Source organism: Pan troglodytes, chromosome 7 (assembly GCF_028858775.2).
Source record: "Pan troglodytes isolate AG18354 chromosome 7, NHGRI_mPanTro3-v2.0_pri, whole genome shotgun sequence".
Classification (NCBI taxonomy): domain Eukaryota; kingdom Metazoa; phylum Chordata; class Mammalia; order Primates; family Hominidae; genus Pan; species Pan troglodytes.
The window spans coordinates 150,251,167-150,277,850 of NC_072405.2; the positions used below are offsets into that span (position 1 = coordinate 150,251,167).

Here is a 26,684-nt window from a genome sequence, read left to right on the forward strand (position 1 = left end):
CAGCTCATGAAGATGGAATCCACATGACTAGGATCAGTGTTCTTCTAAATGAAGCTTGAGAAAAACCCTTTGCCCCTCCCACCATGTGAGGACACAGTGAGAAGCCTCCAACTACAAAGCAGGAAATGGGCCCTCACCACCCACAGAATCTGCCCAGCGTCTTGATCTTGAACCTGCAGCCTCCAGAATCTGCCCAGCGTCTTGATCTTGAACCTGCAGTCTCCAGAACCATGAGAAATAATTTTCGGTTGTTTATAAGCCACCCAGTCTACGGTATTTTGTTACAGCAGCTCAGCATTTCCATATTCTCATCACCTCCTCCAGGAAGCCCTCCTAGCCACCTTCCTTGGCCCCCCAGTCCTAGGCCCCCCTCCTATGTGCTCTGCATTCTCCTCACACTGTATAACAATTGCCTGTTTGTGTGCTTTTCTTCCACACCTAAATATAAGTGTGGTGAAAACACAGGCAGCGCCACACGTACTCAGCAGCTTCACTCCCAGCAGGGCCTGGCACCTCGGAGATACACAGGAAATATTTGGTGAATTAACAAATGAACACCCTGGATATCAAAGGCCCAGTTTGCTTCTCCGTCTCACCCTTTCTTCTGCTGGGTGAAGCTGGACTTTACAATCTTGAACCCAACTTACCAAAGGCTGCACAGAGCAGAAAGTGGGAAATAAACAGAATTTTGCCCCCGCCCCGGCCTCTCTCACACCATCCCAAGCTTGGCTCCAGCATCATCTCCCCTTGGTGTGTGGAGCAGCAGGGCAGAGCCTGGATGTCAAACAGACGGGGTTCCACAAAGTGGCTTTGATCAGCCACTCATTTTGCTTATCTATAAAATGAGGACACTGTTCCCACATGAGAATATTATGAGGACTGAATGTGACTTCATATGGGAAGTGCTCAGTAAATACTATTTCCATCCTCTCTTCCCCCAGGAAGCATGTTGCTCCTCCTCGTGCTGTTGGGGACACATTTCTATCCATAGCTCTTGCACTGGGTGAGATGAGATCACCCCTTCCTACTAGGAGGGAGGAGAGGCGGCAGGCACCACAATTATCTAACTGGGGTTGGTCTCTCAGATGGCAGGCCACCTTTGAATGCCAGTTCTGCAAACGGCAGCATCCAAGCCATGTTAATTCCAGGAATCTGGCTCTTCCTTTAAGAGTAGGCTGTGCTATCTGCAGAGAGAAGTTCTGTGCACCTGCCTCCCTCCCAGGTAGCAGTGAGAGCACCACCTTCCGCTCCTGCGGGTAGCGATGAAGCTGGAGTCTCAGCCCCACTACTGCCCACACCTCCAGGCAGAGCCCACGCCCTCCCTACTCCAGAGGGCAGATTGCAGGCAAAGGAAGCTTCTTTAGGTTTAGCACAGCCTGGGGGTGGGGGGTGGGGGGGTGGTGGCAGGGGTGCCTCTTCGTAGGGGAACGGGAGAGCCAGGAGAGAGGTTCAGCTCAGGACTCTGGGAAGGAACTGGATACTCAAGACACAAAGCCTGGAAGGACAGGGACCAGGTCTGAGGTCTGTAAGGTGCTGTCCGGTGTTGCGAAGTAAGGTAGAGCCATTTCCACTTCCTCCACCTGCACTGCTCTGCACAACCCCTCCACGGAGGCCGAGTGTGCGTCTGACCCACAGGAGGCCGGTGAGGCACTGAGAGAGGTTTGGGAAAGGGAGGGGAAGGGAATCATGCATTCTAGGGCTCAGGGCAGAGTTGCATGGATTCATGGGTGTCCCCAGCAGTGGGCACAGCGGGGGAAGCGCCTAAGATGACTTCCCAGATGGACGTAACCTCATGACCTCTAGTTCACCCACCGCTCCCACCCGGCCCGGGACAGCAAGATGCCCTTGTCAGGCAGAAAAGGGCAGCCGCTCTGGCTGGGTTAGACACTTGTCCCAATGTGTTGCCAATCCCCAGCAAGGAGGGGCCCTTATTTATTCTTCTCAGCACGCCTGAAGCCTGACACGGGGCTTACCACACAGCAAATTGCTGAAGTATCAATATTTATTGAATGAATATTTTATGAATAAATAAAAGAATATTCGAGTTAGAAGCATTCAGAAATGAGAATTTAAGCAAAAACTTAATAACAAAAAAGCCTGAAGCACAAGACTAAATTGTGATTATTTGCAGCTGGGATTGTTAATGTCATCAGCCTCGCGTTGCCAAGAATGAGTCAAGTTTACTATACAGGACAAGCTTAGCAATTTATAATTTCTTTAAAGTGTTTTATACTAGTGTCATAAGAAGACCAGATTTATGTTCTCTGGGATCTTGGACTACATCAAGGTATTTAGATAAGAAAGAGCAGTCCGAGGGCTGACAGTTCCCTATGCAGCAGCACTGGACCCAGCACTGCCAAAGGCGTAGACCCCAGAGGATGCATCGATGTTCCCCGAAGGCACCTGTCCTCATCCTGAGGAACCTGAGGTGCCACAGCATCCAGCCACAGCCCTCACAGCTCATACACACAGAAGCATACACCAGCCCCACACGCATACCCACACCCAAGTGACAAGTCCTTTCCAAGGGATCTTGGGAAGGAGGATTTTCTGGCACCTCTCAAAGGCAGGCCATAAATGCCCCCCAAGCCATTGAATCTCTAGCTTCCAGCAGCCCAAACAGGACCTGCTACAAGGCTGCAGGGCCTGGCTTGACATTCATGCATGTCATTAACAATAATCACATTAAATATGAATACCCTGGAAGCCACCTCACAGTGAGTGCATTAGCATGGAAATGAATAAAGTGGCATATTTACACAATGAAATATTAATAGCAGTTCAAATGAAAGAACCAGATTTATATTTGGCTCCAAAGAATAACGCTGATTTTTAAAGTTTTAAAAGGACATATATGATATGGAACCACTTATGCCATTGAAAAAAAAAAACTCTCGGCCAGGCCTAGTGGCTCTTGCCTGTAATTCCAGCACTTTGGGAGGCCGAGGCGGGCGGATCACAAGGTCAGGAGTTCAAGACCAGCCTGACCAACATGGTGAAACCCCATCTCTACTAAAAATACAAAAATTAGCCGGGCATGGTGGCAGGTGTCTGTAATCCTGGCTACTCAGGAGGCTGAGGCAGGAGAATCGCTTGAACCCAGGAGGTGGAGGTTGCAGTGAGCCAGGACTGTGCCACTGCACTCCAGCCTGGGTGACAGAGCAAGATTCTGTATCAAAAAAACAAAAAACCAACAAACAAAAAAACTGTCAAAATAATGTTTGGGTGGGGATATATGTCTATACAATAAAGTAGTAAAACATGGATGTGGAATGATACCATCACCTCTAAGAAAGAAATTACCTTAAAGAGGAAGGAAAGAGAAAAGAAGATGGGATGAGGTGGGCAGAAAAGAAGAGTTTAGCTATTTTTACTTTTATTTTTGCCAACAATTTCTTCTAAAAAATTTCAAATATAAGGTGAAAAAGATTTACACTGAACACCCCATATGCCCATTAAGGGACGCTACTGTTAACATTATACTATATTTGCATTAGCACCTAATGTGTTCATCTGCCCATCTATTAATCTGTCAGATATTTTATAGAACTCAAAGACTATTGTAGCTATCATGCCCCGACCCCAAACCCTCCAGTGTGCATATCATTGACAGAGCTCAACACTGGCTTAGTTTTTCCTTCTGATATAAAGCTGATACATCAGGAAATGTACAAATCTCAAGTGATTAGTTGCTGAGTTTTGACGAATAGATACACGTGTGTAACCCAAAACCCTACTGATGTATACAACATGACCATCACCTAGAAAATTACCTTATGCCCTTTCCCGATCAAACCCTGTTCCAATCTCTCCAGAAGGAACCAATGTTCTGAGTTTTTCCATTGTAAATTGGTTCTGCTTGTTCTATAGGTTGGTGTAAAAGTAATGGCAAAAGCCGCAATTACTTTTGCAGCAACCTACAGCATTTCGTATCAATGGAACCACATGGCATATGCACTTTGGGTAAGGCTCCTTTCACCCAGCATCCTGTTCCTGAGAGTTGCAAGTGCTGTTCTGTGTATGAGTAATTCATTCGTTTTTGTTGCAGAGTACCACACCGTTCCGTTTGTAAGAAAACACCACCATTTGTTTGTCCGTTCTCCTGTAATGGACACCTGGCCTCTATTTTCTGGCTAGGAACGTTGTATAGGTCTTCTTGTGACCATATGTTTCATATTATCCTTAAATAAATAACTAGGGTTGAAATAGCTGGGCAAAGGGTAAGTGTATGTTTAATTTTATAGGATAGCCCCAGACCTTTTTCCAAAGCAGCTGCACTATTTTATATCCCCACCCACAAGGCATGAGAGTTCCAGTTGCTTCACACCCTCACCAACATTTGGTGCTGTCTTTAACCATCCTGATGAGTGTGTCATGCTGTCTCATCGCGGTTTAGACTTACATTCCACCACTGATTGATAATGTTAATGTTGCTATTTTAAAAAACATTTTATTTCCTTAAAACAAATGAAAGAGGCAGAGAGAGAGAGAGAGAGAAAGATCTGGGGCAAATAAAACAAAATCTAGAATGTGGGTATGCCAGTTTCTAAGTGATTTTCTGTATGTTTGAAGTCTTCAGCAATTAAAAATAAAAATATTATTCCCTCTAGAATTCCATGTGTAAGTGTGTGTCCCTAGAACCAGGCTGGGCTTGGAAGCACAGCCTCTTAGTATGGAGGGAGGGTGAGTGGAGAGTGGGTCAGGGGCCACTGAGGGGCTCCGCCATGGAAGGACAGCATCACCCCGGAGTCACTGAGCTCCACCTGCCTCCGGGCATGCCCTGGCCTCGCTCCTGACCAGCTCTCACTTCCGCATCAGCTCCTCACTCACCTCTGCCGGGCCAGGGGTCTCCTGAGGCTGACCCTGGCCAGCAACTGGTAGTGCCGCCTCTCTTTGCCCTACAGAGACTGGGCTTGGGTGACTGTGCTCCCCTCCTGAAGGACTGAGCCTTGCCTGTCTTTCTGTAGCATTAATTCCTCTTGATGCTGACATGCAGTTCCCAGACTGATGCCAAATATTTCCAGATACCACCTCTTTTTTTTTTTTTTTTTTTTGAGGCGGAGTCTCGCTCTGTCGCCCAGGCTGGAGTACAGTGGTACGATCGATCTCGGCTCACTGCAACCTCTGCTTCCCGGGTTCAAGCGATTCTCCTGCCTCAGCCTCCCGAGTAGCTGGGATAACAGGCATGCACCACCATGCCCGGGTAGTTTTTGTATTTTTAGTAGAGACGGGGCTTCACCATGTTGGCCAGGCTGGTCTTGAACTCCTGACCTCAGGTGGTCTGCCTGCCTTGGCCTCCCCAGAGTGTTAGGATTACAGGTGTGAGCCACCACACCCAGCCCAGATACCACTTTCTTAAGAATTTAACAGCAAAGATGCCTGGATGCTGCTGGGTCCTCAAATGTGGGCTCTGAAAGCACATGTTGCTACTTCCTCAGACGCCATCCGGCTTTACCTACTTTGCACTTAGCTCTAATTTAAAACGACTCCAGATTCTCCCACGAAACTTGAATAGTCACTACGGTATCTCTGAAAGGGAGACAAACTGCCCATCCTCTGAGGACTTGGGGTGGATTATCTCCACACCCTCCCAAGCAGCGTGGTGAAGGCAGAGGGTGGCCTGCGGCGGCGCGAGGGTCTATGGGACACTTACCGCTGGCACTCGCCGGCGTGCAGGATGAGCGCCTCGCTGCTCCTGGTGCTGACGGTCAGCTCATGCTCGGTGGAGTTGAAGACATCCAGGAGCAGGTGACACTGCCGGGTACTGCATTAAAGAAAAAAGAAAGTTCAGAATCCTCTGACAGCCAAAGAGGAATGACTCTCCCTTTTTCTCCTCTCCAAAGACTTCCCACCACTTAAGAAGGGCAAAGTATATCGAAATGCCAAGTGCTCCTGGGCTCAGAGGATTACGGAGACTGGTTCTGAACACGAGTGTGAACTCTAAGGAGTGGGTGTAGGCATCAGCTCCTCCTTGGGCCCGGGGTCCTGGGGACATGTGTTCACAGCTCAGCCATGCCTTTTACCAACCAAGTGGCCTTGGGAAGGTAACCCGAATTCTCCAAACCTCAATATACACTGACGACTGGAACACCTGACTCTAAAGTCTGATCATCTGCAGAGAAACACAGGCATACAGTGCCATTCAAGGATGCTGTGTCCAAGCCAGCATCTTCAGCTACCAGGTTCCACGCTGGGCCCTGAAGCGTGGTGACGCATGTCCTGCTTGTGTGTGTGTGCACACCCAGCACGAGCTTCTCCCATGCGGGCACCTCTCGAACTGGGGCAGACACTGCGGGGTCTACTCATCACCCTCCGAAGCCTCTACTCTTTTGTTTCCTCTCCTCCAGAGGTGACAAGTAAAATGCTCAAGTTCCCATTGTTCCTTGCAAGGGCTGGTCCATGTGGTGAAGTTCCAGCCAGTAAGGCACAGTCCCCTAGAGACTTTCCTTCCCAAATACAAACGCGATGTCCTGGGAGAAGGCTTTTAGCCTTCCGCCTTCCTCATTCCCCTTCCTTTCTCCCTAGAAGCAAGCAGGATGCCCAGAAGCTCAGTAACCATCAGGGACACTAAGGACAAAAACCACAGGCTGTGGATGACAGAGCAGGGTCGGAGGTGCTTGAGAGCAGTCACTTCTTTGGGTGGCCGTGGCAGCCCTGCACTGCCGGCCTCTCTCTAGCCGTGTGAGCTCCATGTACAAAGTGGAAAAATCCAGCCCCAAACGCGCCGTCTGTGTCCATCACCATCTGATAGGTTAACATCACAGTTGAATGCTTGCCGAAAACTCATACAGTATCTCAGACACCAAGTATCACAGTCAGCACATAACAGGTCATCGATAAATGTCTGCTGAGCTCAGTGGATGGCTGCACCCACGACAGGACAGACACAGATGACAGCAACTGAGCAGAGGCCATTCTTCTTGGAAGAGCAGGGTAAACAGTTTTCATGGGGGGAGAAAACACAGAGAAAAAGATCTGTGCTCTGGGTCATTATTATTAGCCTAGTGTGACTTCAAAACATGGCCTTCCAAAGGGCATTTGAATTCTCAAATGTATTTCTCCAAGTGGGAGGCAAGGCTTTGCTGGTTGTTAAAGGAAAGTCCGGTCAAAGAAAGGGACAATCGCCTGTGACTTCATGACAACAGCCTCGGGGGTAGTCCGTGGAGCCCCCTGCACTGGAGACGGAGGCTCAGGAGAGGACAGCCATGCTGCTGTGATGCCCGGGGCCCTGGATGCAGAGCTCGAAACCCTTGGCTTTTCCCGACAGATGTGGACTTCTATTCATTCCAAAGCCACACATGTCCTCGGCAATTTCCAGAGAGCGGAACTGAGGTACAGGGGGTAGAGTGACAGGCTCAGAAGTTCACGCACACACATATACACTCTCATACACATGCACACACAAGTAGGACTTTGTCAAAAGGCCACGGGGCATCTGTGAAATATCAATTTTTCAGAACATGGGCGTGTGTGACCTGCTCCCAGGCGGAAAGCAGGAACATGTCACCATTTCTTTTTCTTTTTCTTTTTCTTTTTTTTGACAGAGTCTCACTCTTGTCGTCCAGGCTGGAGTGCAGTGGCGCAATCTCGGCTCACTGCAACCTCCACCTCCTGGGTTCAAGAGATTCTCCTGCCTCAGCCTCCTGAGTAGCTGGGATTACAGGTGCCCGCCACCATGCCCAGGTAATTTTTGTATTTTTAGTAGAGACAGGGTTTCACCATGATGGCCAGGCTGGTCTCAAACTCCTGACCTCAGGTGATCTGCCCGCCTAGGCCTCCCAAAGTGTTGGGATTACAGGTGTGAGCCACGGCACCCGGCCACATGTCACCATTTATATCATGTAGCACAGCGTCAACAGGTGCCGCACACCTTGAGATGACAGCTCCCATCAGTTGAGTCTGGGTTTTCTGGGTGGGGCTGCCTTCCCCAGAGGTTTGGCGCTTGGAAAACATTCATTAGCTCTGACAGCTGCCTACAAGAGGCCTCTTCACTCAGCTCACAGAAAAATGAGCTTCCGAGAATGAAGATCTATTCCTCTGTTGTCATAACTTCATGAAATCTTTAATCACAGCAAAATCTTTCATCAGAAAAGGGAACTCGTAAAACATTTATCAGAGGAGGAAAATTGAAGTGATTTTTTAAAAGCCTGGAATAAAAGGTTCAAATATATTTTGTTTTCACTCACAGAATACAGTGCTTAGGAAATGGCACAGGAATGAGCAGCATCAATACACAATGCATTTCTGTCCTCTTGCTCTTCTTTTTTCTGACTCACTGTCTGAGTGTGGGGGCGTCTGGATCTAGTGTTTCTATTCCTTCTAATTGTTGACATGATGATGTATTGGTGGAGCTTGGCTTCCTATCTGTTATTCATAAGTTTCCTTTCCCAGACTGCAGCAGTGGTTTGTGCCATCATAATGTCATTTATTCTGTGTACCTTTCCATATGGCTTTGGATGCTTGGTTTTAAGGCTGATGCTCTGAGCATATGGTTTACCTTAATTCTTGTTTGCTTTTTGGGTTTGTTTTTTTTTTTCTGGACACATCTGTCTGAAGTATGGGGAAATCCAAGAAAGCTTCCTGGAAGAGCTGAGACCAAGGCGAGTCTCTGAAGGGGACAGACACGTTTGCCTGGCTTAGAAGACACAAGGGAACAAAGTCCCGGCAGCATGGAGGAGCCCAGCTATTTTGGAAATCTGTAGTCAGGTTGAGTGTGGGAGACCAGGCTGCCAGGTGAAAAAAATAAGCCCTTTTTCAGCAAAGAGAGCAGTTACATATTAATAAAACCACTCTGATACAGTGAGTGGGCACTGTTTCTTCAGCCCCAAATTGGAGATTTTATTAAGTATTTCATCCAAAAAATACCTCCTGAGGAACTGAATGAGAAACACAAGATCCCTACATTCATGGCTATTATACTCCTGTGAGGGAAAAGGGCAGGACCGATGGGGTTGTTTTAAAAAATAAAATTTGCTGTCATTTTTTATAAACTTATAAAAAAAGTTGAAAAAGATTGTTGAATAAAAGATTAAGACATACAATCAATACCAGTCATACACATCAACTAAAAACAATTACAAGACAAACTTTTTGAGAAAATACATTTATAATAGCAACACAGTCCACAACACAGGTAGAAATAAATCTAACAAAATATATGCACGATATTTATGTAAAAAATTATAAATTCATGGAACAATATTAAAGAAGAAAAATAAGTGTAGAGATGTACAGGTTGAGTATGCTTGGACCAGATGTGTTTCAAATTTTGTTTTTAGATTTTGGAATACCTGCATTATACTCACCAAGTGAGCATCCCAAATCCAAAACTCTGAGATGCAAAACACTCCAATAAACATTTCCTTTGAGCATCATGTCAGTGCTCAAAAAGTTTTGAATTTTGGAGCATTTCAAGTTTTGGGATGCCCAACCCACGTTATGTTCAAAGATGGAAAGACTTAATATTTTTAAAGAAATTATCTCTTTCCAAATTTCTATAAACTCAATGCAACTCAATAAGAAAAATCCCAAAAGGGTTTTGTTAAAACAATGATGTGGGAGGTATTTTGGAAGGAATCTGGCCTACTAGATGTCAGGAATTGTTATAAAGCTGTAATCATGAAGACAGAGGCACTTGGGGCAGTGACAGAGAAATACATTAGTGAAAGAAAAGATAGCTACAAAGCAGACCCATGAATATACGGAAACTGGAGAGATGATTGTATTGGTGGTGTTGATTAATTAGGACAAGAGTCACTGAATAGTGCTGGGAAAAATGACTATGCAGGTACACAGAAAATTAGATCCCTACCTCACATCATATATAAAAATAAATTCCAAACAGAATGAATAGCTAAATATAGAAAAACAATATTTAAAAATCTTTAGACAAAATATAGATGAACAGTTCATGACCTTGGAAAAAAGAAAGACTTCTCAAATGAGTTATAATACATATAAAATATAAGGGAAAAGAATAAAATGTTTGGCTGCATTAAAATTAAGAATTTTGGTACAATGAAAAACATCAAAAACCAAAGCAAAGACAAGCTTCATTTTTAATGTGCTGCAAATATCTTTTCACAGGCATTTGCAACACATTAAATTGACTAAGGATTTGAATTCTGAATTTATAGAGAACTCCTATAAATCAATAAGAAAAAAATGACCCAATAGAAAATTAAGCAAAGGACAAGAATCAATAATTTAAAGTAGGGAAAACCCAATGACCAATAAACAGGAACAGAAGCTCAATCCAACTAGTAGTTAGAGAAATGGAAATAAACCCCAAGAGTATTATTTCTCACCCAACCTATTGGAAATATTTTTAAAGCATCCCAGTACCAAGAGTTAGTCAAGCTATAGATCAACAGGAAATACGGGAATTCCTGTCACTGCTGGTAGGGATACAAATTGGTACAACTCCTTCAGACAGAAAAAGAGTTTGACCTAACAATTCCATTTGTAGCTACCTATCTTGGTCAACTCAGAGTCTGGTAAAAGGGCACATTCAAAAGTGTTCAATGCAACATCGTTTATAAAAGTAAAGAACTGCTTTTAACTAAGTGCACATCAACTGGAGAGTAGATACAGACATACAATGGTAGAGTTATATGATGGAAACCTATGCAGAGGTGACAATGAATTTAAAAGAACTATATGCCCCACCACAGACAAATCTCATATTAAAATTGCTGGGTAAATAAGTTGCAGAAGATATACAATATATATGTATATCAAATTTTAAAATATGTTTTAAAATACTCGATATTGTCTATAAATATCAAATTTAAGAGTAGTCATTCATGCTAAGAGAGCAAGAGACACAGTGTGGAAGAATATACAGAGCTTTAACAGCATATTTTTATTTCTTTAAATTAAAAACATAAAAGCAAATATAATATACTGAAATATTAAAAATGGACAAGTCTGTATGGTAGATAAATTGATACCTCCTAGACATTTATTTATGTTTCTTATACTTGAAATGTCTTATAAAAAGTTACTTTTAAAGTCATTTAGAATACTGTGTTAGCCTGGGATCCCCCCAGAAAGCAGAGCCTGAGAAAAGGGTTTGCACAGAGCTAGTGCTTAGAGAAGGGATGCCAGGAAGCATGTAGAGTAGGCAAAGTGGGGCAGCAGAGGAGAAGGTGATGCCAGAGGGCATGTTGCTGTGCGTCACTGAGCTGGCGGCCCTGTCGGCAGCTGGGGCTCAATCATCGTCCTTCTGTGGAGCCGAGAGGACTGCGCTTCACACTGTATGCCTGAGGCACAGAATAGGAAATAATTGCTCTCCCAACTCTTTCCCTCACTAGTCAAGCTTTCCCCCAGAGGGGTCAGTTCTCTCACACTTCATCCATGCACTGTGCAGAGAGACTACCCATAGCCACCCAAACCTACAGCCTCAGAGAAGGCATTTAGAATATTCCAGAAAGCAAGAGATGCTCACGACGGCTATGGTAAGGTGCTATCAGGTGACACCTGCATAAATTTGGTTGCCACGGCAACAGCTAGTCTAAAAGTGGGCTACTATATGAGGCAGAGCATAAGACATGTATGACACAAATATTTCTTAAAAATTAAGTGAATCTCTTGACATTAACACAGATGTTTTAAAATGACTTCAGATCTGATGGCAAACAAGGGCCTCCCTGAAGAAATGATGTTTCAGTTAGGAATCCAACAACAAGAAAGCAATCATGTGATGGTCTTGGAGGACAGCTTTCCAGAGAGAATGAGCAGTTAAAGCAAAAATCGTAAGGCACAGTGTGATCAAGGAACAGAACAAGCAGAGAGTGGTGTAGGAGTAAAAACAGAGGAAAGGTCATGGGGAAATATTCATATTTCATTCCAAGCATAATGGGAAGCTATTTTGAGAGTTTTAAGCAGATGAGTGACATGAATTTGTTTGTGTTAAAAAAAAAAAAAAAAAGGTGAGTTCCAATTCTGGAAAAGATGGAGTAAGCACAATCTACCTTGTCTCTCCCACTGAATGCAACTATAAATCATAGAATGCACTGAGCTGAAGATGAAGACCCAAAAAATAAATGTTAGAAGGTGGATCACAGTAGGAGCCAGAAACTGAAGTTATTCTGAACTGGCAGTGAGCTGCATCTCTCTCCAGTACCACCTGTCCTCAACTGAAAGGCAGCGTGGAGTCCAGAGGCATGCCCTGCATATAGCCAGACAGAGCTCCAAGGGCAGCCTCTCTTCCTGGTCCAATAAGTGGGAAAAGGTACTATGAAGGGCCACAGAAAGTAGGAGAATCCCTGAGTCTTTTCCCTTTTTTTCTTCCCTTTTCTCCCAGCCCAGCCTCAAAGCAAACCACAGGAGATAATGACATCAGAGCAGTATTGGTGGGACAGGCTCACACACCTCCCTGATACAAACCACCTCACTGACCCAAAGAGCTGAGGTCCCAAAACCAGGAGGCCAGTTTGCATCACTCTGATTTCCTTCTCTGTGCCTCTGGACAGTCAGTCCTCCATGTAGACACACAGAGGGGGAAGCTCACATCCTGGCTTTGTAGCAGGCACATAGGGATAGGAGCCCCCAGTAATTTGGGAAGATTTCAGAAAGGAGATCGATTCAGAGAGCAGACAAAGTCAAGCATGAACTCCTAAGCTCACCAGGGAGCTGAGCTTGACAGAATCAGACCCTCAAGAGCAAACCACGGGCTTTGATAACTGATCTCCAGGCAAGAATGCCGACGGGCACCCACATGCAGCTGATCCAAGAAGCACCACAAATGCTTTGAAACTGGAACTGCAGCACAGCCTGCAAAAGGTACTCCGCATTTAAAAAAAAAAAAAAAAGTACCAACATTTTCCTCAGTATTCAAACAAGACCCCAATGCCTCCCAATATTATAGTCAAGATGTCCAGAATACGATCTAAAATAACTCAACACAGAACCAGGAAAATATCAAGTCATGAGGAAAAAGTAAGTAACAGACAATAACTTTGAGATGACTGTCTTATTAGAAAGAGACTTTAAATGCATTCCAAGAAGTGACCATACTTGAAACAAGTGAAAAGATGGAAAATCTCAGTGAAAAAGAAGATATAAAAACGAACCAGAAAAACTTAAGCAAAAAAAAAAAAAAGAAAGAAAGAAAAGAAAAAAAGAAAAATTCACCAGATGGTGAATTATCTTAGTAACTGAGAGGACAAGTAGACATAAAATCAGAAAGAATATAAGATAAACAAAATTACCATTGACCACCCAGATCTCACTAATACTCAGAGAACATTCCACCCAAAAGCAGCAGAATAATCATACTACCCAAGTGTACATGCAATATTTACCACCAATCACATTCCAAGACCATGGGTTGGGGGGGGGCGGGGAACTTTAACAACTGTAAAATAAAAATCATACAATGTGTTTTTGGGATCAGTAAGGAATTAAACAAGTAAATGTGAAGATAGATTAACAGATCATCCAATGGAAACAACAGGGGAAAATAAAACAGAAAAATAAAAAACACTCTTATGGGACAACGAAACCTCTAAAAATCATGTCACAGGAGACTAAGAAAAAAGAAGAAAATAACATGCCATTTTAAAATAAATAATGGCCACACCCCCAAAAAGAAATGGCAAACAACATAAACAGATTCAGAAACCCAAAAAGTTTTTTGTTTTTGCTGTTGTTGCTGTTTCTTTGTTTGTTTGTTTGTTTGTTTGTTTTTGAGACAGAGTCTCGCTCTGTCACCCAGGTTGGAGTGCAATGGCGTGATCTCGGCTCACTGCAACCTCTGCCTCCCGGGTTCAAGCGATTCTCCTGCCTCAGCCTCCCAAGTAGCTGGCATTACAGGCACACACCACCACACCAGGCTAAACATTTTTTATGGTATTTTTAGTAGAGACGGGATTTTGCCACGTTGGCCAGGCTGGTCTCGAATGCCTGACCTCAGGTGATCCACCCACCTCTGCCTCCCAAAGTGCTGGGATTACAGGCGTGAGCCATCACGCCTGACCCAAAAACTATTTTTTTTTAATCCCTGCCTGGAAACATAATCAAACTGCAGAAAGCTAAAGAACAGAAGCCACCTGGAAAGCTGCCAGAGCAAACAATACATCCTGCACAGGGAAACAATGCATTCTACACAGAGGAGACAATGCATCCTACACAGAAGAGACAATGCATTCTACACTAGGGAGACAGTGCATCCTTCATAGGGAAGAAAATGCAACCCTCACAGGGGAGACAATGCACCCTACACAGAGGAGACAATGCATCCTACCCAGGGGAGAAAATACATCCTACACGGGGCAGACAATGCATCCTACACAGGGAGACAATGCATCCCACACAGAAGAGACAATGCATCCTACCCAGGAGAACAATGCATCCCACACAGAGGAGACAATATATCCCACACAGGGGAGACAATGCATCCCACACAGGGGAGACAATATATCCCACACAGGGGAGACAATGCATCCCACACAGGAGAGACAATATATCCCACACAGGGGAGACAATGCATCCTACACAGGGGAGACAATGCATCCTACACAGGGGAGACAATGCATCCCACACAGAGGAGACAATGCATCCTACCCAGGAGAACAATGCATCCCACACAGAGGAGACAATATATCCCACACAGGGGAGACAATGCATTCCACACAGGGGAGACAATGCATTCTACACAGGGGAGACAATGCATCCTACACAGAAGAGACAACGCATCCTACCCAGGGGAACAATGCATCCTACCCAGGGGAGACAATGCATCCTACACAGGGAGACAATGCATCCCACACAGGGGAAACAATGCATCCTACACAGGGAGACAATGCATCCTACACAGGGGAGACAATGCATCCCACACAGGGAGACAATGCATCCTACACAGGGAGACAATGCATCCCACACAGGGAGACAATGCATCCCACACAGGAGAGACAATGCATCCTACACAGGGGAGACAATGCATCCTACACAGGGGAGACAAGGCATCCCACACAGGGAGACAATGCATCCTACACAGGGGAGACAATGCATCCCACACAGGGGAGACAATGCATCCTACACAGGGGAAACAAAACAACGAATTTTTCTAAAGTCTGAAGAATCCTCATAAAAAACCACAGAGGGCAGAGAAAGTGAATCATTTTTAAAATGCTGAAAGAAAAGAATGTCAACTCAGAAGTCCATATCCATTAAAGTATCTTTCAGGAATAAAAGTAAAGACATTCTCAGATAAAGGAAAATTAAGAATGTCAGTCATCACTAGAACTTTTCTAAAAGAACTGGTAAAGAAAGTCCTTTAAACAAAGGGTGAATAATAATACAGGGAAACTTGAACACGAAGAAAAAAGAGTAACAAAAATGGTAAGTATCTGGTTAAATGTAATTTCCTATTAAGTTACTTAAAAGATACACAATGGACTGGGCGCAGTGGCTCATGCCTGTAATCCCAGCACTTTGGGAGGCCAAGGTGGGTGGATCACAAGGTCAGGAGATCGAGACCATCCTGGCTAACACGGTGAAACCCCGCCTCTACTAAAAATACAAAAACAAAATTAGCTGGGCGTGGTGGTGGGCACCTGTAGTCCCAGCTACTTGGGAGGACACAGCGAGACTCCGTCTCAAAAAAATAAATAAATAAATAAAACAATAAAAAAAAAACCAATGAACGATATATGATGAACACAAGCTAAAATTATAACATTGGGTTTACAATGTATACAGATTTAATACATTATACAACTAAGACATGAGGAGGGGAAAGATAAAAGAGCCTATATTTGAGATTCCACCAAGTGATAAAATATTATTTCTAAGTCAACTGTGAAAATCTAAGAGCACTGATTATACTCCCTAGAGAAAACACTGGAACAGCTCTACAAAGAGATAAAGTTAAAAGCTCAATGCTTTAAAAATCAAATAGTTTAAAAGAACATAAAAAAGGAGAAATGGAACAATAAACAACAGAGTGAATAAACAAAAAACAAACCAAAAATACAATGGTAGACCTCAATTCAAACATACCAAGAATTACATTAAATATAAATTACTTAAATAGTCTCATTAATAGACACAGATTGTCAGAATACATTTAAACAAAAAAAAACACTCAACTATATGCTATCTATAATAAATCCACTCTAAATATAATGGTATATATATGTTAAAAGTAAAAGAATTATACCAAGAAAACATGATTCAAAAGAATACTGGGCTGTTATATTAACATCAGACACCTAAAGAGGGACATTATATAATGATAAAAGCATTAATTCACCAAAAATACACAATAATTATTAATGTGTATGAACCTAACTATAGAGTTTCAAAATACATGAAATAAAAAACTGAAAGGATAAATGAACAAAATCACAATTAGAGACTTCAACACTCTTCTCTCAGTAATTGATAGAACACAGACATGAAATCAATAAAGACATAAAAGTAATAAACACCACCAACCACTTCATACTGATTGATAATTAGTGAACACTCCACCCACCAAGAGCAGAATATACGTACTTCCCAAGTGCACAGCAACATTCAACAAGGTAGACCACATTCTAGGCCACAGAAAAAATCCTGAACTAATTTAAAATATAAAGCATACAAAGTATCTTCTCTGACCAAAACAGAATTAACCTAGAAATCAATGGCAGAAGGAAAGCTAGAATATCTCCAACTATCTGGAAATTTAATCAATGCACTTCAAAACAACCCACTGTTCAAAGAGGAAGCCCCAAGAGAAATAAACTATTTTGGAGTGAACAAAAATAAAATATGATATATCAAAATTCTGTGACTGGAGCTAAAGCAGTACTTAGAGAAAAATCTATATCATTAAGTGATTATATAAGAAAGAATGGCTTCAAATCAGTAAGCCTATCTTCTATCTTAAGAAACCAGAAAAACATGGTACTGGTACCAAAACAGATATATAGACCAATGGAACAGAACAGAGTCCTCAGAAATAACACCACACATCTACAACCATCTGATCTTTGACAAACCTGACAAAAACAAGCAACGGGAAAAGGATTCCCTATTTAATAAATGGTGCTGGGAAAACTGGCTAGCCATATGTAGAAAGCTGAAACTGGATCCCTTCCTTACACTGTATACAAAAATTAATTCAAGATGGATTAAAGACTTAAATGTAAGACCTAACACCATAAAAACCCTAGAAGAAAACCTAAGCAATACCATTCAGGACATAGGCATGGGCAAAGATTTCATGACTAAAACACCAAAAGCAATGGCAACAAAAGCCAAAATAGACAAATGGGATCTAATTAAACTAAAGAGCTTCTGCACAGCAAAAGAAACTACCATCAGAGTGAACAGGCAACCTACAGAATGGGAGAAAATTTTTGCAATCTACCTATCTGACAAAGGGCTAATATCCAGAATCTACAAAGAACTTAAACAAATTTACAAGAAAAAAACAAACAACCCCATCAAAAAGTGGGTGAAGGATATGAACAGACACTTCTCAAAAGAAGACATTTATGCAGCCAACAGACACATGAAAAATGCTCATCATCACTGGTCATCAGAGAAATGCAAATCAAAACCATGATGAGATACCATCTCATGCCAGTTAGAATGGTGATCATTAAAAAGTCAGGAAACAATAGATGCTGGAGAGGATGTGGAGAAATAGGAACACTTTTACACTGTTGGTGGGAGCGTAAATTAGTTCAACCATTGTGAAAGACAGTGTGGCGATCCCTCAAGGATCTAGAACTGGAAATACCATTTGAACCAGCGATCCCATTACTGGGTATATACCCAAAGGATTATAAATCATGCTACTATAAAGACACATGCACACGTATGTTTACTGCGGCACTATTCACAATAGCAAAGACTTGAAATCAACCCAAATGTCCATCAATGATAGACTGGATTAAGAAAATGTGGCACATATATACCATGGAATACTATGCAGCCATAAAAAAGGATGAGTTTATGTCCTTTTCAGGGACATGGATGAAGCTGGAAACCATCATTCTAAGCAAACTATTGCAAGGACAGAAAACCAAATACCACATGTTCTCACTCATAGGTGGGAGTTGAACAATGAGAACACATGGACACAGGGTGGAGAACATCACACACCAGGGCCTGTCACACACACCAGGGGGGTGAGGGGCTGGGGGGATAGCATTAGGAGAAATACCTAATGTAAATGACGAGTTGATGGGTGCAGCAAACCAACATGGCACATGTATACCTATGTAACAAACCTGCACATTGTGCACATGTACTCTAGAACTTAAAGTATAATAATAATAATAATAATAATAATAATAAAAGAAACCGGAAAAAGAACAAATGCTTAAAGGAAGCATAAAAAGGAGATAATAAAGGGCAGAAATGAATTAAAATGAAAGCAGACAAATAGAAAAATATCAGTAAACTAAAAAACTGATTTTTCAAAAGATCAATGTAATTGATAAACCTCTAGCCACAATTACAAAGGAAAAAGGAGAGATAACACAAATGACCAGTATCATAAATAAATGAGGGAATACCACTTCAGCCACAGACATTAGAAGGACAATAAGGAAATACTACAAACAACTCTCCTCACATAAATGTGACAACTCAGATGAAATGGACCAGTTTCTTGAAAATCACAAACTACAAAAATCCATCCAAGAAAGCACTTATCCACTGCTAGTAGTGATGGAAAATGGTACTACCACTCTGGAAAACAGCTTGGCAGTTTCTTACAAAGTTGAATAGTGAAAAACACATTATATAATCCAGTAATCCCAGTCCTAGGTATTTATCCTAGAGAAATGAAAACTTAAATAGGTAGCCTGAAAAGTCCTAAATCTATTAAATAAATTAAACGTATTGTTTTAAAAATCATTCTGAAAAAGAAATCTCTATGCCCAGATGGTTTGCTTATGCATTCTACCAAGCATTTCAAAAAGAAATAATTCTATACAAAATAGTAGAAGAAACACTTCTCAGAACATTTTATGAGGCCAGCATTATCTAATACCAAAACAAGACAAAGACGGAAGAAAAAACGACCGCAAATACCCTTCATGCCAATAATACTCAACAAATTTTTTGATACCAAAAAAAGCATCTGACAAAACTCAAATTTCATTCATGATTTTAAAAAAAAGCACTCAACCAACTATCAATAGAAAAAAACCCCTTAATCTTCAAAAAATATGGATGCTAAAAAGTACAGAATGCTGATGAATAAAATCAAAGACCTACATAAACAGAAGTATATGCAGTGCTGAGATTGGAAGGTGCAATATACTTATCAATTTTTCCCAAGTTAATTCATAGATTTAACAAAATTCCAATCAAAATCCTAGAATGACACTGTAGATGTAGACAATCTTATTTGAAGATTTCTATGGAAATACAAAGAAACAATAGACAGAACAATTAAAAATAAAAGAAAAACTCTGAGGACTCAGAGTTTTAGAGGATTCTACTCAATTTTAGTAGTAAAAGATTTACTGTAGGGTACACTAACATAGTAGTAAAGACTTATTCTAGGGTACACTAATATAGCAGTAAGGACTTATTACAAGGTACACTAATCAGGACAGCGTTGTACTGGTGAAAGAATATCCACATAGTTCTCTGGAGCAGAATAAAGTGTCCAGAAATAGAATTACACACAGATACAGTCATTTTATTTTTGACTAAGAAGAGAATTCAACGGAGAAGAGATAATCCGTTCAACAAATAGTGTTGGGACAACTGGATTCCACTTATCAAAAAAAAAAAAAAAAAGGAAAAGAAATTTAAACATCACAATTCATACAAAAGTTACTCAAAACACACAGGTAAATGCAAAACAAAACTGTACAATTTTACAAGAAAACATAAAAGAAAAAAAGCACAACCAAAAGTAGGATCCAAAAAAGGAAAATTAGATTTATTAAAATTAAAAATATCTCTCTGTGAAAGACACTGTTAAATGAATGAGAAAGTTATGGAATTCAAGAAAACATTTACAAATTACATACCGGATAAAGGACTTGTATCTATAATATATTTTAAAAACTTTTGAAACTCAACATCAAGAAAACAAATAACCTAATAAAACATTGGGCAAAAAGACTTAAAAAGGTACTTTACCAAAAAGCCAGAAAGACAACAAATAAGCACATGAAGAAAGGATCAATGTCATTCATCACTAAGAAAGCACAAATTAGGCCGGGTGCGGTGGCTCATGCCTATAATCCCAGCACTTTGGGAGGCTGAGGCAGGTGGATCACCTGAGGTCAGGAGTTTGAGACCAGCCTGGCCAACATGGTGAACATGTTTGTGAACAACAAAAACCAAAACCTCGTCTCTGCTAAAAATACAAAAAATTAACTGCATGTGGTGCCGTGCGCCTGTAGTCCCAGCTACTCAGGAGGCTAAGGCAGGAGAATCGCTTGAACCTGGGAGGCACAGGTGGCAGTAAGATGAGATCGCACCACTGTACTCCAGCCTGGGTGACAGAGTGAGACCCTGTCACAAAAAAAAAAAAAAAGTGCAAATTAAAACCACAGGAAGATACCACTATATGCCTATTAAAATGGGTAGAAAATCTTTTGAAAACTGACAATACCACATGCTGATGAGGAAACAGAGCACTTATCCACTGCTAGTAGAGATGGAAAACGGTACTACCACTCTGGAAAACAGCTTGGCAGTTTCTTACAAAGTTGAATAGTGAAGAATACATCATATAATCCAGCAATCCCAGTCTTAGGTATTAAACTAGAGAATTGAAAACTTAAATTCACAAGAATCACTCTACATGAGTATTTACAGCAGCTCTATTCTAATCACAAAAAGCTGGTAACAGCCTAAATGTCCTTTAAACAGTGAATGGATCCACAGGCTGTGACATACCTGTACAACAGAAAGCAACTCAGAAATAAAAAGGAACAAACTGTTGACAGACTCAGTGACACAGACAGATCACAGAATGCAGAATGAAAGAAGCCACTCCAAGAAAGGAACACACAGTATTATTCCATTTATAAGACATTCTGGAAAAACCAGACTACAGAGATGGAGAATAGATCAGTGTTGCCACAAGAGGCGGGGGATGCAGAGCATGATTCTAAGTGGCAGTGTGTGAAGTGTTGGGGGTAATGGAACTGTTCTTTATCCTGACTGTGATGGATACACCAAGCTATCTGTGTGGCTCATTAAAGTTAGAACTCAAAAAATCGTGCACCAAAAAAGTTCATTTTACTCTATGTTAATTTAAAAAACATTTAAATCAATGCAATTAAAAAAACAAACATCACGATGAGTCTGAAGGACCACAGTGCATTAAGTTTACTCCAATACTGGTCTTGTTGCTTAATGGCTATAACATCATAAGCAAGTCATTTAATTTCTCTGACTGTCAGTTTCCCCAGTCCTCCAATGGGGATAACAACGCTTACATTATGGAATTATTAGGAGGCTCCAGTGAAAAAAAGTAAGTGAAAGTGCTTTGTAAAATCACAAGAAGAATACCACTATAAACATGGGGGGTGGGGCTATTATTAGCTTGGTTGCTGTCAGTGGAGCTGCAAAACCTACCAGCCAATGACTCAATATTGACTCAGCTAAAAATGAGTACCCGCCAAGGTCCAGCATGTCTAAAAACCATGGTGCCATGACTAGAAATCAAGTGAGACTCTCTTTTCCCCAAGTCTGGTAGATATCCCCAAGGCCTCCCAGGGTCTAGACACCAATGTTTGCTCATTCCCAGGAGTGTACTAAAGTGAATTAGCATAAAACTAAAACAGGTAGTGATGGCCACCCACACCTTTGGTCAAATTCATGTGGTCTTTTAAAAGTCTGTAAGCCCGCCTATCTTCTTAATCAGTCTTCTTTCCAGAATGGGTAGTCAATATGAGACTGGAGAGCTTTTTCACATTTTAAGAAAGCCAGGGAACCTAATTCCATCTGAAGTCCAGAGAAAACAAAGAACAAAGAATCAGAGGGTTTTCTGCTGATGTAACCTCACGCTTACCTCTGCCACACTGCTATGGAGCTTCCTGATCTCACAGAGGACTATGAATGACTACCTATCTACCAGATCAGGGTTTCTGAAACATAGCACACCAACCACCAAAAACCAAACCCTCGGCTCTAGATAAGACTCAATGAGTTAAAACCTCTAGCAGTGACACCAGGGACTCTGACTTCTCTGGGTTTGGGCTTCACTGTGCAAGCTGAACCTGCAGAGTAGGAAGGTGCTGAAATCTCTATGGGGAAGGAACGCAGCACACAGCACCAGCACATGAAGCACAGCAGCGTGGGCACCAGTCAGGAAAGGTTCCGAAAGGAAGTGACTTCTGCACTCACAAAGGCACTGAGTATAATTCTAAGCGGCAGCCTGGTGAAGTTTTGGGGGTAAACGAGCAGGTCTACTAGGGAGAGGGCTCTCTGGTCACTGCGAACACTGTTTGCAAAGGTCTCAAGCTCAATCAGCACTGCTTATTGGGGGGAACTTCCAGGACCTTCCTCACAGGAGTGAGGAAACGTGGGTTTTGGGAAGACAAGGGAGAAGGGCTGGGTCAGATTATGGGAAGTCTTGGGTACCAAGCTCTAGAACTGGAACTTGACCTACAGATGATGGGACTCACTAAAAGACATTAAGAAAATAGGGGGAAAGGTCTTAGCCAGCCATGGTGGTGCACGCCTGTTGTTCCAGCTACTTGGGAGGCTGAGGCAGGAGAATCTCTTCAGCCCAGGAGGTTGAGGCTGCAGTGAGCCATGATCACACCATTGTACTCCAGTCTGGGTGACGGTAAGACCCTGTCTAAAAAAAAAAAGGAGGAGGAGGAGGAGGAGGAGGAGGAAGGAAAATGTCATGTATGTCTTTTAGAATACTTTGGAATCTACTGACAGAAATAATTGAAGGAAGAAATTGAAGGCAAAATGGCTGTGAAAAGTTGTCACAACTATTCAAGAAATAAATTAGGAGGCTTGTCCTAGGGGACAAAGGTGACAATCCTGAGTCAACACATGGCTATTCAAGTAAAAAGAACAGGTTTAGTGGCAGATGGGAACGTGGTGGCATTTCCCCATCAACAACTGAAAAGCAACCCAGTCTTTGTGAAGGGTCTCTGAAGCTTTATGTTATGGAAGACAGTAAGGATAACTGTTTCTAATTTTTTAATTAATAAACTTTAAAAATATAATTTTTTAAATGTTCCCTTAAGAGAAACAATTTGGAATGGGTGGAATCAAAAAGATAGATACAATAACAAATATTGGCAAGAATGAGCAGAAATCAGATACTCATATTCTATGGGAATGTAAAATGGTGCAACCACTTTGGAAAACAATCCAGCAGCTCCTTAAACTATTTAAACATAGAGTTACCATATGATCCAGCAATTCCACTCCTAGGTTTGTACCCAAGAGAAATGAAAACATGCATCCACACAGAAAATTAAACATGAATGTTCATAATAGCATTATTCACAATAGCAGAAAAGTGCAATCAACCCAAATGTCCGTCAACTAATGAATGAACAAAATTATATCCATTCAACAGAAAATTATTCAGCAATAAAAAGAAATAACATACATAATTGTGGCTGAATCTTGAAAACAACACACCAAGTGAAAGAGGTTAGTCACATGTTGTTTCCATTTATATGAAATATCTAGAGTAAGCAAATCTAGAGAGACAGAAAGTAGATTAGTGGTAGACTAGTGGTTGCCTAGGGTGAGGGAGGGAAGTAGGGGAATAGAGAATGGCAGCGACGGGTACAGGGTTTCTTCTGGGAGGATGAAAAGTTCTAAAATCAGATTGTTGTGACGGCTAAACAACTCCGAATATACTAAAACGTTGAATTATACAGTTTAAGTGGGCGACTTATGTGACATGTACATTATATTTCAATAAAGCTGTTTAAAAAGAAGAAGGCCATTTGAGATCCTGAGTGTACAGGAAGCAGGGGCGCCCAGGAATTGGAGGAAGAGATCCACCAAACACACTCACGGCGCACACAGCAATGCTTCATCTCTCAACTGACCCACACGCAGTGCCATAGTTGTTGAACAAACAGTTGAAACTTTGTTACACTGTCTAATTTGTGCCCACGAGGGATCACTGGTTAAAGAGGAGAGCCATGAAGAACGCACGTAATCAGGGGCAATAACAGTAACTCTGCAATTGTGCCTCCGGGTGACGGTAACCAGGTCTCTGAGTTGCTTTCATCTAATCAAAATCCATTTGCAGCACATCAAGACATTTGTAAGGCCTCAAAGTACAACGTTTAAAATATAACATATAATGATGATTATGTCCAATTTTGCTTTTTGTTTTCTGGGAATTAAGACAATCCAAATTCACAAGAAATTATTTGTAGAAAAGTACTTGCAAATAACAACCTGAAATCATGTTTCATGCATCACCATTTGGAAATTAAACTCTACAATGATTAAACAAAGAAACGAAGAGAACTTTAAAAATGCAAAATGCAAGAATTCCAAACATAAGTTTGAAAAGAAACTCTGACTAATTGATGATGTTGCACAATCTACCTTTCAAAATACATTCAATCCCCAAACCAAGCACGGTATACTTGTTTTTAATTGATGTTTATAAATCAGGCTTTGCAATATATTTAAAAGTATACAGTGCTTATCAATACAAAATCTTTAAATCTGTTATTATTTTAAAATGAACTTTAACATATAATTTAGTAATATACCAATCTAAAATAAAATATAGATCACGTAAAATTCTTGCTTTTAATAGTAATATGCATCAGTAAAACATAAAATGGGTCCTGTCTTGAACAGACCGGGGAGCAGACACAGAATACTGTGAGATCATTCGCTAGGAGACAGTGCAGTTGCTTGGATAACAAGCGGATGACACATGGAACTCGGGAGCACTAGTTATGGAGTCGGTGTCAGTCCACATAGAATGTCAACCTGCTCCTGCCATGTGAAGGCTGGGTGCCAGCTCCTGCCCTGCACAGAGCTATAATATATTAATAATAGGAATGGCAACAAAATGTGTGTTCATCATCTCAGGGCACACAAGCAATAGGTAAGGGATGGGATGAAGCAGATACATTGAATTGTTAAGTTCCCTTCCAACAAGAGGGTCTATGAATTGACTGTGATGGCAATTTCAGGGCAGGGTGCTGTGTGGAGCCTGTGACACTGGTTCCAGTTTGTTCTCCAGCCTCCTTTTCTCACAAAAGCAGGTCTCAGTGCAGATCTCGCAGCATCTCTTCTTCGGTCTTCCTTGGGGAGCTTCTCAAAGCACAGCCCTATCCCTCTCATCAACCACCACGAAGGATTCGCTGCCTGGGCTGTTTTCTCTGCAACTTCCACAACGAAGAGGGTGAGCCCCTTACTTGCCCTGGAATATTCTTTCTGAGGATTTCTGAGAGGTAAAGCAGCCCCTGATGGCAGCGTCCAGAGGATAAAAGCGCCGTCAAAGAGGAAGCGGGGCGACAGCTTGCTTGGCAGACTCAGCCTGGCTTGATGCTGCGCATGCACTGGACAAACGGCAGGCACAGGGCACAGGGCACGAGGGTCGAGAGTGAACTCCGCCCTCACCTGCGGCTGTTGTGACCACCTGCCACCTCCCGGCCTCCCAGATCTTGTCTACATCCGATGCCTCATTATAGATACAGAACGGTTTTTTTAAAAAATTGGAAAGTTGATCAGACTTTTAAAATATCACAAAGGAGTCTTAATGTGGCATTTAAGATAATTCCTTTCAATATTATTTTCTAAATATCCCAGCCACAGACCTGAAGAGTTTATATCCAAGTAGGAAAGGCTGGGTATAGGGTGCATAGAATTTCCCCATACATCTATTTCTTTTGCAATTTCTTGTGAATCTATCATTGTTTCAAAATAAACTGGAAAAATGACATGGGTCTGAATCAAACCAAGAGAATCTAAAAACTGTTTCTATTTTTAGTCATCTAAGGAGGGGAAGAGGGAAAAAGAGGTCTACAGTCCTGTAGCTCCTTCCAGGGTTTAGAAGCATAATGGAATTGGACCATTTTTGCCCTGTAGAAATGTACTTATCATGAAAAAAAAGGAAAGTCTTAAGTCCTTGATACTTCAGAAGAACATCCATAGACTCCCCCATTTCTACACTAGGTCAACCAACATTTAATATCACTTCTGTGGTTCAAATATGGTGCTCTTGTTATAACAGCAGACTGATATTGTCAAGACATCACAGGACAAATGAGCACTGGCCCAGCTTACTACGCTCACTTTAAAAAGTACAGTCAGCAAGGATCAGGAAAACCAATCATGTATATGATTTAAATGATCTAAATAAAAAATAGCAAAAAATATTTTACATTTATTTATACTTTGTACTTATTAATTTAGCAACAGATTTGTACAACCTGTCCCCCTACCATCTTCCCCTTCTCATACACGACGCCCCCATTTCCACAGATTCTCAGGACAAAGGCCTTGGAGCCACCACACCTCCTGTGAAATAGCAAGGCTTAGCCTATTTAATGTTTGTTCTGAGGATATCCAGAACCTGACCATTCTTTCCACCTTGACCTCTCCTGTCCCAGAGTTACTGCGGCAGGACTGACATCCACTCCCACCCGTGGCACAACAGCACATTCTCCGAAAGCAGCTCTCCAGCTTTTCACAGCACTTCCCCCCTGCTACGCTGATGTTTGCTGTCTACACAACCTGCTATATTTATGCTTCTC

At 41.9% G+C, this 26,684-nt stretch overlaps 1 protein-coding gene across 12 annotated transcripts in view; it reads right to left on the reverse strand.

The window, feature by feature from the left end:
• TRAPPC9 (trafficking protein particle complex subunit 9) overlaps positions 1–26,684 on the reverse strand; it is a 733,986-nt gene that overhangs the window by 246,623 nt on the left and 460,679 nt on the right. For all 12 annotated transcript variants that reach the window (XM_001142596.8, XM_063816568.1, XM_063816569.1 and 9 more), the window contains one exon: positions 5,654–5,764. In XM_001142596.8, coding sequence (XP_001142596.4) covers positions 5,654–5,764 — 111 coding nt within the window. The remainder of the gene's footprint in view (positions 1–5,653; positions 5,765–26,684) is intronic.